General features: G+C 42.0%; 3 protein-coding genes across 3 annotated transcripts; 1 reads left to right on the top strand and 2 right to left on the bottom strand.

The window, feature by feature from the left end:
• Nucleotides 1–6,847: 6,847 nt before the first annotated feature.
• On the top strand, nucleotides 6,848–8,433 carry LOC6602068 (ATPase ASNA1 homolog). The gene is made up of 4 exons (XM_002027138.2): nucleotides 6,848–7,197; nucleotides 7,291–7,408; nucleotides 7,476–7,916; nucleotides 7,975–8,433. The coding sequence occupies exons 1-4, from the start codon at nucleotides 7,085–7,087 to the stop codon at nucleotides 8,311–8,313; spliced, it is 1,011 nt and encodes a 336-aa protein (XP_002027174.1). The 5' UTR covers nucleotides 6,848–7,084; the 3' UTR covers nucleotides 8,314–8,433.
• On the bottom strand, nucleotides 8,371–10,735 carry LOC6602069 (glycerol-3-phosphate dehydrogenase, mitochondrial). Its single transcript, XM_002027139.2, has one exon. The coding sequence runs from the start codon at nucleotides 10,640–10,642 to the stop codon at nucleotides 8,495–8,497; it is 2,148 nt and encodes a 715-aa protein (XP_002027175.1). The 5' UTR covers nucleotides 10,643–10,735; the 3' UTR covers nucleotides 8,371–8,494.
• A 105-nt stretch (nucleotides 10,736–10,840) lies between these two features.
• LOC6602070 (cytochrome b5) lies at nucleotides 10,841–12,675 on the bottom strand. The gene is made up of 2 exons (XM_002027140.2): nucleotides 12,516–12,675; nucleotides 10,841–11,510 (listed from the first exon to the last, which is right to left on the bottom strand). Exons 1-2 carry the CDS (start codon nucleotides 12,633–12,635, stop codon nucleotides 11,223–11,225), a joined length of 408 nt encoding a protein of 135 aa, XP_002027176.1. The 5' UTR covers nucleotides 12,636–12,675; the 3' UTR covers nucleotides 10,841–11,222.
• Nucleotides 12,676–13,683: the final 1,008 nt, after the last annotated feature.

Below are 13,683 nucleotides of genomic sequence, written 5' to 3'. Positions count from 1 at the left end.
GACGTTCGAACCTAAGGCTCATACTTGCAACGCAAAAATAGGTAAAAAAGTTATTTAGCCAAATGCTTGATAAATAAATAAATTAGATATAATTTTGATACCTATACTATATATACATATATGATATATATTTCATATTAAATATTTACCCATACAGTTATATACTCGTACAGAATCTCTTGGTGATTAAACCAACTTATGAAATCATAGTGCGGAATCAAACAACGTATTAAATTCAACAAAACCTAACCCTTCTAAGAAAAATTCTCTCTTTCAAATAATCTCTATCTTAATTTTTCAAAGTTCTTAGAAACATTTAAAATTTCTAACATTGGTTCTAAAAAATTTAGAAAGACTTAGATAGTACGGCAACAGAACAAAAAAAGGAGAAAAGAACTCAAACCAAAGATGGTTTGAGTGAATTTTTTATACGAACGGAACTTAACACACTTAACCCCCCTATATTTGAACAGGTAGCTAACTTAAGTAAATATTTCCAATTTACTTTAAAAAAAATTTGTTCCACGATATCTTTCACCTGACCTGCGCTAAAATTGTTCAGTTTCGATACTTTTGTGGGGATATTACTGGGTTATGCGTTCTCTGAAATTATATTCATCGATTTTGATATTCGGTTTCATATTAATTACTAGCTGGCGAGAATCCTGCAACCATATCACTCGCTCAACAGCATGACACGTGCCGCACAATCTAGGAGGAGAAAGCAGGGTGGTGGTCTACTTATGCACACTAAGCTTTTGTGTGACTGTAGTCAGTAGTTGTTGCCGACTTGCATTGTTGATTTGATTTATGACATCCTTACAAACACATCACCCTTTCACAGATGAACATACCCTCCCCATTGGGCCCCTTATCACAATCACAGTTCCTGGCGAACCTGAAACTACACGCAAACATGAAGGGAAGGACAGCCTCTGGGGCCGAAGGGAAAGATACCCTAGTCGATACCCGTTACTGTCTAAGTATTGGGTATAACTTTTAATCCGGCAAGGAAGTCATAAATTTAACAAAACGTCAACAGGTGTATTTGAAATGTTCGCCTTTCGAGGGGATATAGCACAGCCGTATTTACATGTGTGCAAAACGAACTATCATTAAATTATTCTCAAGGCGCACTTTATTCGCGGAAGATGCAACTATTCAGTCGGCAATCGTTGGAGTTAAGCTTTCACAGTTACTTACCGACTTCCGTCGAATCCATTGACTTGTGGAATCTAATCCGCTGTCGCTGGAGTGTCGCCGGCTGAAGTGTGCTTGGGAATGTCGAACAGAGGCATAGCACAGCAACGGAAAGGTCGTTCTTTGCGATGGAAATTCCGGCCCTCTTGTTTTTTTATGCAGAACTGTGGCCCGTGATTCAACGGGATTTCTGCGAGTGACTGATGGGGCTGTCAACTCAATAGACCTGCGCTGTGTGGGCGGGGGCGGAAGGAGCCTGTTGCATGCACGTGGCGCGCCACGACCTCTTCGTTTTTTTATTTACCAAACGGATTGAAGTGTTTAAAACTCGAAATGCTCAACATAATTCAGTTTGAAGAGTGGCAGAGCATTAAGCTAAAAGGAGAACGAGGATAGTATGATAAGTATAAGGTATGATAAGGGCGGGAGAGGAGCCGTTTCCAGCGGCAACAAGAAGCCAAGTGATGAGGACTCTACAAGTTTCCACTGCTCGGCTCACTAATCGGATTTAATTTAATTAGTTGCCGCTGCGCTTCGTGTCTCAAAAGCGTTGCCTGGCAGGCGAGAAGAGGCAGGCGGCAACGGTAGCCATCATGCTGCAGGAGCAGCAACCGGGGAGGGACCCGTTTCAGACGATACGCAGCTAACGGCAACAACAGCAGAGCAGCCACCACATTGCAAAAGACTATGCGAAGGCTAAGGGGAGAAAGGGAAAATCCCACGATGAAGAAAGAGGGAAAGAAAGAGAAATGGCCGCATACCTCATAGCAAATTGTCAGGTGCTAAGCTATGATAAAGTACACTCAACAAAATATGTTGATCCCAAACATGCCCTGGAGCTGGGGGTGAGGTGAGGAAATTTCCCTATCAAAACGCGCCTGATAAGAACATTTATTACATACATACACACAAGATGTATTTATACGAGGTGAGCCTTGCCGAGAGGGCCCTTTTCACGATAGCCTCTATTTGGCAGATCTGATGAAATCAGGGTGCTTGGCGTAGGTGCTGGCTTACCTTTAACTTAATATACCTTGTGCTAACCGCAGCACAGGTCAGAGTTGGTTTTGAAAGTATGTACATACATACATACATGAGTGGTATGGGTAAAGGGGAGGTCCAGGTAATTGAAACGCTTATTTCAACAAAATTGGCATTCCCTGGAATACGTCTGCAGTTGTTGGTGTGCTTGTGTTTGGGTGGGATGGGGTGTTGTGGGTTGTGCGGTTGGGTTTTTTGTTTATGGAAGTGTTATTGTTTAACTTTCCACTTTTCGTCCATGCGAGCCCCCGTACAAAAGGGGGAAAGGGCGCGTATGTTGGTATATACAGACATTCATACATGTATATGTTTGCATGTGTATTGTGTGTGCTTTGGACCAAAGCTGAAATGGTCATAAAATTTAATGCGCTCATATTTAATGAAACAGGGGTGGGAAATAAATAGATAGATCATTTTACCCCCCATTTTGAAACTGATTGAAATTGAACTGTTTCGGCCTAAATGGGATGTCAACTAATACCGCGGTGCAAAATGTATTTTTAGCCCTGCAAATAACCTGGAGCCAATATCTAAAAATCGAATTGTCAATAGATTATCTATTTACCATTAATTGATGTGTATTTAATTTACTAGCTGCCACGAGTGGAAGGAATTTCCTTTATTCTATTTATGATAAAAATATTCCCATTCGTACCAGCATGGTATCAGAAAGGTGAGACACCCGATTCCTGTTAAGCACTATAAGTGAATGAATTCCGATACAGTTATTGTATACTGTAATCGCCCAAAAGAAACGACTTTTGGGAAGATTTTCTTTTTCGTAATAAAGTTTAAGCTAAGTGGAATATAATGTCTTAAAGATGGCAACGATTGATCGGTATGGGAATCATACATATATTCTGGGCCTTCCTTTCTCTTTATCGTTTATAAAATTCACTTATAGCCGATATCTACTGTACTATTTGCAGTCGTTATTTACGTGAGCTCTCTCAACATTTTTTTAGATGAGCTGTCGGATTGTGTGCATAAAGATTTCCATATTACTTACCCATGCTGATGGTGGGTGGACGGTGGGGCACAGCTTCCGTATGACGCGATACGCGATAAAGAACTTTGTTTTACTAATGGGTGAGTACGTCTGCACTAGGCGAGACAAATAGTCTGGAACTGGATGAGAACTGGAAAGGAACTCGGCGAGGTGCGACAATGGAATTCGCTGCCTAAGAGATTTGCGATTCACGATAAAAAAAACCAACGTTAGCCATGCGAATTTTGAAGGTATTTTCGCCACTATTTATAGCTACTGGAGCCAGCTTTTGCGAAGCTTGTGGTTAATAATTATACATACATACATATGTATATGTTATTCTTTTTTATATTTTCCCATTTTCGCTTTCTAGGGCTTGTTTGTGATAAGCTCGCGATTTGCTCAATAAACAGTCCCGGCCGTAGCGAGCGCGGGAGCGGAGACAGAGACGCCAAGCATCCGCGACACTTTATTGTGATTTTCTTGCGTTCCGTTCCCGCTTTTGTGCATTTAATAGGCACGAAAGAAAGAAGCAGAGCCCTGAGAAATTGGTCGCAATAACATACACAGTGGCGCGATACTTGACTATGACCTTTATTCGAGTACTAGAGCCACCACGCAATGTTTTTTAGGCAATTCTTGATTGATTTCGACTCTATGGTGATTTGATTATTCAAATTTTGGCTGTTGCGCCAGTATTATGAACTAAATCTAGTTTATGAGTTCGATTGGCTCGCAGCTGTTTCGAGTCTGATCTAGTTCACCTTGCAACGATAGCATGGCAACCCTGCAAATAACAGCAACATTGACGGAACATTTTTGTTAAAACCGTGTTTTCGTCAAAACAAAAAACATGCGAGTACTAAAAAGTAATTAATCCTGATTAAAATTGATTCAGCAATCATATAAAATTATCTGGGCAACGCTGAGAGATCTAAATAGATAGTATTATTCGACGGAATATCAAAAACGAGGAATAGGTATAGTAGAGCTAAAAATCGTCAGTATATTTACGGTATATTTTTAAAATGAGACGGTATATTTTGGTGCTGTTCTGAGGGTCATACTGTGGAAATACTGGTTTTCGCCGCGCTCCCATGGTATTTTTGTCAATTTCATCAATCTATTTATTTAATTTTCAATGTTACATAGAAATCCAGTAAATGCAAGTTTTTGGAATAAGCCAATCATGTATAGAATTGATTCATCAATCGTACAAAATTGAGTGGGCATAGCTAAATGTTCCATATAGATAGTATTATTCAATGGAACAAAGAATATGAGGAATTGGTCGTTTTTTGAATCGAATTTGAATTCGCCGCAGTTCGCTTTAGCAACAATGAGTCCCATTCCATACACAAACATGTTGCTTACATACCCTGGGGGCAATGGATGTTATAGAATTGAGGAAATAGGGTGTACAAAGGCATATACACGCATCATGTCTTCAAATACCAGCAACATTGCGACTGTTTTTTTTGTTGAACTATTTTGTTTAAACCTTGTTTTAGTCAAAATTCAATAAAAGCAAGGACTAAAAACTAACCAATTGTGTAGAAAATTGATTCATTAATCGTATAAAATTATGTGGGCATAGATAAAGGCCCGGTTGACAACATTTAAATCCTTGTAGCTCACATTCAAAAAAGTTAGATTTGGCGCGCACCACTCGGTATATTTTCAAAATGAGACCGTATATTTTGGTGCTGTTTTGAGGGTCATACTGTAGAAATACTGGTTATCGCCGCGCTCCCATGTGGTGTTTTTTAGTGCTAAATGGTATTTTTGTCATTTATTAATTTAATTTTCAATGTTATATAGAAATCCAATAAATGCAAGTATTTCGAATAGGCCAATCATGTTTAGAATTGATTCATCAATCGTGCAAAATTGAGTGGGCATGGCTAAATGTTCCATATAGATAGTATTATTCAACGGAACAAAGAATATGAGGAATTGGTCGTTTTTTTGAATCGAATTTGAGTTCGCCGCAGTTCGCTTTAGCAACAATGAGTCCCATTCCATACACAAACATGTTGCTAACATACCCTGGGGGAAATGGATGTTATAGAATTGAGGAAATAGGGTGTACAAAGGCATATACACGCATCATGTCTTCAAATACCAGCAACATTGCGACTGTTTTTTTTGTTGAACTATTTTGTTTAAACCTTGTTTTAGTCAAAATACAATAAAAGCAAGGACTAAAAACTAACCAATTGTGTAGAAAATTGATTCAATAATCGTATAAAATTATGTGGGCATAGATAAAGGCCCGGTTGACAACATTTAAATCCTTGTCGCTCACATTCAAAAAAGTTCGATTTGGCGCGCACCACTCGGTATATTTTTCAAGTGAGACCGTATATACTGTAGAAACTGGTTTTCGCCGCGCTCCCATGTGGTGTTTTTTAGTGCTAAATGGTATTTTTGTCATCTATTAATTTCATTTTCAATTTTATATAAAAATCCAATAAATGCAAGTATTTTGAATAGGCCAATCAAGTATAGAATTGAATCATCAATCGTGCAAAATTGAGTGGGCATGGCTAAATATTCCATATAGATAGTATTATTCAACGGAACAAAGAATATGAGAAAATTTGAATTTGCCGCAATTCGCCGCAGTTCGCCGCATTTCGCCCCAATTCGCTTTAGCAACAATGAGTCTCATTCCATACACAAATGTTGCGCATTCCATACACAAAAGTTGCGGCAACATTTACTTGAAAACCGTATTTTAGTCAAAATAAAATACATTAAGGTAATTAAAAGAAGCAATCTTGTAGAAAATGCATTTATCTATGAGATAAAGCTAAGTGGGAAAATCTCTATAGCTTGAAATATAGGCAATACCCGATTCGCCGCAGTTTCGCTATTGCAACAATGAGTCCCATTCCATACACAAATGTTGCTAATTCCATGCACAAATGTTGCTAATTCCATGCACACATACCCTGGGGGTAATGGATGTTATAGAATTGTGAATATGTTTGTCATCCCAGGCAAAAAAAAAATTATTTTCAATATATTTTAATATAATTCAATATTATTTTCATTATTTCAACGATATTTTAAAGCTTATTGTCTTCTGGTAGGGACCATGAATAGGTATCAGGATCGAGATATATATACAAAACACTCATCATATACATGAATATGTCTAAGAAATGTCATTTGAGAAAATGTCTTTATTAGTTACGTTTTATCTTCATATCAATATTTATACTTTCATATAAAATTAACAAAATAGGGTATACAAAGGCCTATATACGGCTTAAACACAATATAGCGACTCTTTTTTTGTTGAACTATTTTGTTTAAACCTTGTTTTAGTCAAAATACAATAAAAGCAAGTATTGAAAACTATCCAATCTTGTAGAAAATTGATTAATTAATCGTATAAAATTATGTGGGCATGGCTAAATGTGCTATATATATAGTAATATTCGTCGGAATATCAAAAACGAGGAATATGTAAAATAGAACTTGAACTTGTCAGTATATTTGCGGTATATTTTTAAATTGACAGAGTATATTTTGGTATATATTGTACGATATTAGGTGTCAAAATTTTATTATTATTTCCGACTCACCGTCGCGTCGCCACCCACTCTCCGCCCACAACAATTGATGTTCAATTGATGTTCAATTGATGTTCAATTGATGTTCAATTGATGTAAAAACAAGAAGTACTCCAACATCTATTCCTTGACTCGGCAATCTCCACCTTCACATAGGCGGGCGGCCAAATAATCCTAGGCTACTCAAGGGTAGCATGGTAACTTAAAACCTAAAAAAAAATTCCTAATTTTACTTAATTTTCTTTCGCGTTGTGTTGATTGGTTTGGCAATATGGTCGACAACCTGGAGCCGCTACCCGCAAGCCTGCAAAATCTCGTGGAGCAAGATTCCCTGAAGTGGATTTTTGTTGGCGGTAAAGGTGGCGTGGGCAAGACAACTTGCAGGTGAGAGTGAGACGATACGAGCACCTAGAAACAGGTGCACACATGAGAACGTCTGGCTAATTCCATTTATGTTTGCGTTCGTGTATTTCTCAGCTCGAGCTTGGCCGTGCAATTGGCAAAGGTGCGCGAGTCGGTGCTCATTATTTCAACAGACCCAGCACATAATATATCAGATGCCTTCGACCAGAAGTTCACCAAGGTGCCCACAAAGGTAATTCGGAGACCGTTGGCAACTTTCGCAGAGTGCGCTAATTCGATTTGATGCTGCTATCCACCAGGTGAATGGCTTCGACAACTTGTTTGCTATGGAAATAGACCCAAACGCGGGCCTCAACGAGTTGCCCGAGGAGTATTTTGAGGGTGAAAACGAGGCTCTACGCGTTAGCAAGGGCGTCATGCAGGAGATGATCAATGCTTTGCCCGGCATCGATGAGGCCATGAGTTACGCCGAGGTGATGAAGCTGGTGAAGGGCATGAACTTCTCCGTAGTCGTGTTTGACACAGCACCCACCGGACATACGCTTCGCCTTATTGCATTCCCGCAGGTGGTGGAGAAAGGCCTGGGCAAGCTGCTGCGTCTCAAGATGAAGGTGGCACCTCTTCTAACGCAATTCGTCTCCATGCTGGGCATGGCCGATGTGAATGTGGACACCCTGTCGCAGAAGCTGGACGACATGCTGCGAGTGATCACCCAGGTTAACGAACAGTTTAAAAATCCAGTAAGTAGCCAAAACAGACCAAAATTCGGACTTGGGACTGCATTGCTTCTGTTGACAGGATCAAACCACATTCGTTTGCGTGTGCATTGCCGAGTTCTTCTCCCTATATGAGACGGAACGACTAATCCAAGAGCTGACCAAGTGCGGCATCGATGTACACAACATAATCGTCAATCAGCTGCTGTTCCTGAACAATTCACACAGCTCTTGCAAAATGTGCGCCTCTCGCTATAAGATACAAGAGAAATACTTGGACCAGATTGCCGATTTGTACGAGGACTTCCATGTTACCAAGCTGCCGTTGCTTGAGAAGGAAGTACGTGGGCCGGACAGCATCAAGGCCTTCTCTGAGAACCTAATGACGCCCTACGATCCCAAAGCGAAGTCAAAGGAGTAAGAAAAAATCCACGGAGTGTATGCATTACCACAAATACTTGTGACTAACCGAATTATGTGTGAATTGGAATACTTCAAATAAATTATATTTATGGTCTCGGTCCCAAAGGATCCGTTCCTACGTGAAATACTCTACAAGGATTGATACCACAAGCATTAACAACGTGCTAGCCTACAGAGTGTTAAAGTCCACCGCATGCCCGCTCCACTGGTACTGTATGGGGATGGTGGTTGCTTACAGACATAAGCTTTTGATCTATACAAATCTTGGCGTAGCGCAGGTATTCGGTATCCCCTTGAACTACGGCCGACATGAGCAGCAGGAACTCGTACAGATTGACTTTTCCCTGTGCGTGGCAGTCGATGTCGCGTAGGACGTTGTGCATCAGATCGACGGGCACTTCCTTGACACCCATCGCCTTCATCGCCTTGCAGCAGTTGTTGATTGTCACGTAGCCGGTGTTGTTCTCCTCTAGGCTCCTGAAGTGCGTCACATATTTCTGTACCTGCTGCACTGACATCTTAATGGGGACGCTGAGATGGATGGGATCCTCGCTCAGCTGGCCCATTTGGGTATTGAGAAATCTGCGCGCATCGTCAATCTCCTTGGCCTTGCGCTCGTTGGACCACTTCAGCTCGCGGCCCATAACGTTCGCTACCTGTGGCAGGATCTCGTCCGCCACCTGCACATTGAGGAATGCCACGCGCAGCCGGCGGGCCACCATATCGACCAGTGTGCAGGCATAGTCTCTCACGCCCTGCTTTACATCGGCCTCTATGTAGGGAAACTCCGAGTGTAGCCTCTTTCCGACTATGGGCCAACCTTTGCCGCTACTGGTGGCGTTGACGGCCACCTTGAAGGCATTGGAGCCGTACGTGTTCGAGAGATGTTCGGCGACATCACGCTCCATGCCGAAGTCCCGCACCAACCGTATGAACATCCTTGGCGACCACCCATTGGCTCCATCAAGCTTGCAAGCGTCCGCCGTTACCGAATGTGGGCGGAGAACGTCTAAATTGCCGTATTTAATGGCAGCATTGACGGCCTTTTCGGCCAGCATGCGAAACGAGGACCAGGTGCCGCCCACAATGGAGACCATGTTCCTGGGACCCACATTGACGACGTGATTCTTCAGTAGGGTGTTATTCAGTGATGCCGATTCGACCGGCATTGCCTTGAAGGCGCCCCAAACAGCAAGAACGTCGCACCGGCGCACATCGAAGTTGGGGCTGACAAAATGCTTGATTCCGTCCAGCAGGCACTGCACTTCTCGCTCCGACGGCTGCGGCTGTACAGACGTATTTCCAGGCTCATCGAAGACTTCGTTGCTGGTTCCCACGAGAGTGTGTCCCTGCCAGGGAAGAAAGAATATCGAACCACCATTTTTCGTGTGGGGATCGAAGACGCCGACATTCTCGGGACAGTAGAAACGCGGAAAGACGGCAATAGAACCCCAGCTGCTAGTGCATAGCGGCTCTGCCAAGGGATCCTCCATCAAGCGCACGCTGTCGCTCAAGTGTCCGGTGGCATTTATGACAATCTTCGCCCTTATCTTGTAGGACTTGCCCGTCAGCTGGTCAACGGCCTTGGCGCCGCCAATATTTCCATCCTTGTTCTTGATCAGATTTTCGACTTTCATGTGGTTGCAGATGTCTGCTCCGTAGCGGGCCGACGTCAATGCCACTGAGAGGCACATGCGGGCATCGTCATACTGCTTCTCGTAGAAGATAAAGGCTCCAAAGAGATCCCCTCTTCGCATTATTGGAAATATATCCACAGCCTCCTCGGCGCTGACATACTGGAAGCTCTTTGTTCCCTTAGGAGCCAGCATGTGGTACAAGCTTAGCTCCAGGTAGTAGAGGGGGGCCTGCCACCAGTGATGTATTGGAAGCATGATTGGCACTGGCTGGTTGAGATGCGGCGCCAGATTCCCAATACTGCTTCGTTCCATCAGAGAGCTCTGCACGCGCCGAAAGGCGGCACGATCGAAGCGCCTTATCGCCTGTTCCAAGTCCCTGAAGCCGCCGTGCAACAGCTTGCTGGACTTGGAAGAAGTGCCGCTGCCAAAGTCGTCGGCCTCGACTAGGGCCGTTTTAAGGCCCCGCGTGGCCGCATCCAGGGCGCAACCGGCTCCCACTGCGCCGCCGCCAATAATGAGGACATCGTACATGTTCGATTTGAAGGCGTCCAGGCAAAACTTGCGCGTGGGCAGCTCCCGCTTCATCTGTGGAATCGGCTCCACTCCGTTGGACATATCATCATATGAAAAATTGCTGTTGGCCAGCTTGGAGCTGCCAAACATCACTGCCACCTGCAGGATCTTGGCCATTGTGGGGAATGTTCTAGATCTGTCTGGGTTGGCGCCGGTCTACTTCCTTTCGGTTGAGAATATCCAGTTGCAGCAGCTGAAATTTAGATATTTAAAATATTGAATTTTTAAATGGTTTCTCCCAGATAAACTAACAAATAAAACTGAATAAGTTTTTCATTTCTTTTTTTCTAAATCTGTTCAACGTACACACACATATTAGATGTTTTATTTTTTTATTTGGTTTTCGTTTTGTGTCGCAAAGCTAGAATATCATTAATAACAGAGCTCAAGCCAAGCCCACCGCCTGAAGGAATTACAAAGAGTAAGAGTACAAAAGAAGGTCAAATGCTAAAAAACATCCAGCAGAATTATCTTTAAAACTTAGCAGAAATGTACTATAAAAAATCACTACGCCCTGCTTCTGCTCCTGTCCATGCAATCATCGGATCCCATTCCATTAACTAATCCTCTACAAGCGTCCGGGTCCAGACCGAGTGTGATTTGTAGACTGCGTGTATACCTAACTAAGTGGTAAGTGGGAGGAACGCACGGCCGTTCCGCTGAAGCAGGCGTAGTCTCTTCTGGCTCCTAATGTCTTCTACTGCTGCTTGGCACTGCCGAAGAAGTACTTGTAGAAGAGGGTGGCCACCAGGCAGAGGACCAGGGGCAGCAGCCACGTCTTCATCGAGCTCTCCTCGTTCTGCGTGTCCGTGCTCCAGGTGGGCTCAGACTTCTGCGCTACGTTGGTACGTTCGCTCTCCACCAGCTCTCCGATTTTGTACTTTGTCATCATTTCACGGGCATCGTTGCTGTGTCCCACATCCTCAAAATTCTCTGTGGCATCTTTGCCAGCTTGCTCGATTAGCACTTCCTCGCCGCCGGGATGCTGCAAAAGGAACGGAAAAGAAAGGAAAATAAATATTCGCATACATCATTGTTGCCGGTATTGATATGCTGGCCAAATATGCTAATGACTGACCCTGAAAGAATACATCCACAAGTAACGAAAAAAGGGAACACAAACAGCGAAGATCACGGTGATCGGGCGAATGTTTAAAACATGACCTAGTGGTTGTTTCGTTTCCTGGGAGCGGCTGCGGCAGACATTGGAATTAGAATATAAACTGAAGTGCGAAGCATTGTCATCCACACTATTACTATTTTCAAGCCACAAAATGCAGCGTCATCGTTAGTTTGAGGTTCTAGCCAGCTTATCAAGAGTGCACGAAGCAATCTCAATGATATCAGTGGGGGCGGGGCGGTTTCTTAGACCTGCTTCATCGGGGTGATGGAGTAAAGCAAATGATATGATATTACACCCAAAAACAATGGTATTGCGTAGGAATTGTCTACCCACCCAAATGAGATGCAAATGCGGACCCAGGTTTTGCTTAACATTTGACCCCTCGCTACATATACCCATGTGCGCGTACAATACATATGTACATGTATTGTATGTATCTATGTATCTACGTACATAGTTATGAATATTGTGAGCGGATAGTTTCGCAACTCGAAGCGTCGAGCGATTTAAACAGACAAAGCGGAAGGCAACAGCAGTTTCGACAGCTAAAAGGGGGCTCGGATAGATGTGATGAAGCAGAGAAAAAGCAACGTGCCGATGTCTACTAGAAATTTCTGTGAAACTCGAAATATAATCGTCGACATCAGCCACAGGTCAATCAATGTTCACGGGTCAAAGTACAAATCTAATTCAGCCTGTTTTTGTTCACACGCAGGGTGCATTTTTCATGAGCACATGTGTGTCTGCCACTGCCTGCCAGTGTCTGCCTTTCCAGGTACTCCAGCATTGTAGACAAAGCCTCAGATAAGGGCGTCCTAGATTCGACGTGTACCAATCTTGTTGTTGTCACCCCAGTCGATTTCTCACCTCGTTCAAAAACGCCGTGACATCGTACACACTGTTGTGGATGAGCAGCCAGGTATCCTTGTTGGTGTTGTGCTTAGCAACCTCGGCCCGCGTAAAACTTTTCTTCCCATCGCCAGACATGTTGAATGTTGATCACTTCACTTGTTGATTTGATTGCTAATACGCGTTGCGTTGCGTTTAATTGTTAATCATTCGAGCTAGTGATGTAAAAAAACATCGATGTTTTTCTGCCGATGTTTACTGATGTTTTCCGATGTTTTTTCTGCTACCGATGTTAAGTGATGCATTAAGTGATTGCAAAAAATCGGTAGTTTAATTTCATATCATTGCGTATTTGTCTTCTGTAAGCAGCAACAGACTTAAAATGAATCAAATTTACTATAGATGGTATACATTTGTTTAAATATGAATACAATAGGAGAAACGGAAGTTTTGAAACATCGGTCATACGTCGACATCGATATTTTCATTAAAATTTACATCACTATTGTTAATCATTCGATCATCATACAGTAAATATACCATCTCATTTGAAAAATATACCGTAAATATACTGACAAATTCAAGTTCTATTTTACATATTCCTCGTTTTTAATATTCCGTTGAATATTACTAGCTATATAGAACATTTAGCCATGCCATCACAATTTTATCCGATTTGTCAATCTATTTTATACCTAACTGGCTTATTCTGAAAACTTGATTTTATTGCATTTTGCGTAAAAAAGGCTTTAGCGAAAATGGGCAAACAAAAAACAAGTAGCGAAATAGGTCAATCAAAACAAACGAAAAAGGAAATTGCTCAATTTTGATATTCCATTGAATAATGCTGACTAACTAAATCTCTCAGCAATGCCCACATAGTTTTATCCCATTGATGAATAAATTTTCAACAAGATTGGATAGTTTTTAATCCTTGCTTTTATTGTATTTATTGTAAAAAAAAGTTTAAACGGAAAAGTTCAACAAAAAAAGATTCGCTATATTGCGTGTAAGCCGTAGTAGAGGCCTTTGTATACCCTATTTTGTTAATTTTATATGAAAGTATAAATATTGATATGATGATAAAACGTAACTAATAAAGACCTTTTCTCAAATTGACATTTTTTTGGCATATTCATGTATATAATGAGTGATGAGTATATGATCTCGATCCTGATACCTATTC

The sequence above is a fragment of the Drosophila persimilis genome, unplaced genomic scaffold (assembly GCF_003286085.1).
Source record: "Drosophila persimilis strain 14011-0111.01,24,50 unplaced genomic scaffold, DperRS2 tig00000002-arrow-pilon, whole genome shotgun sequence".
NCBI lineage: Eukaryota > Metazoa > Arthropoda > Insecta > Diptera > Drosophilidae > Drosophila > Drosophila persimilis.
Note: the sequence above shows the minus strand (reverse complement) of the source record. Positions and strands in the feature narration are given on the sequence as shown.

Bases quoted from the DNA above. Each gene is read 5' to 3' on its own strand.
- LOC6602068 (XM_002027138.2), top strand. From the start codon at position 7,085: ATGGTCGACAACCTGGAGCCGCTACCCGCAAGCCTGCAAAATCTCGTG. The intron at 7,409-7,475 runs GTAATTCGGAGA...GCTATCCACCAG, and splicing joins TCACCAAGGTGCCCACAAAG to GTGAATGGCTTCGACAACTT. The intron at 7,917-7,974 runs GTAAGTAGCCAA...TTCTGTTGACAG, and splicing joins ACGAACAGTTTAAAAATCCA to GATCAAACCACATTCGTTTG.
- LOC6602069 (XM_002027139.2), bottom strand. From the start codon at position 10,642: ATGGCCAAGATCCTGCAGGTGGCAGTGATGTTTGGCAGCTCCAAGCTG.
- LOC6602070 (XM_002027140.2), bottom strand. From the start codon at position 12,635: ATGTCTGGCGATGGGAAGAAAAGTTTTACGCGGGCCGAGGTTGCTAAG. The intron at 11,511-12,515 runs GTGAGAAATCGA...TTCCTTTTGCAG, and splicing joins TCACGGCGTTTTTGAACGAG to CATCCCGGCGGCGAGGAAGT.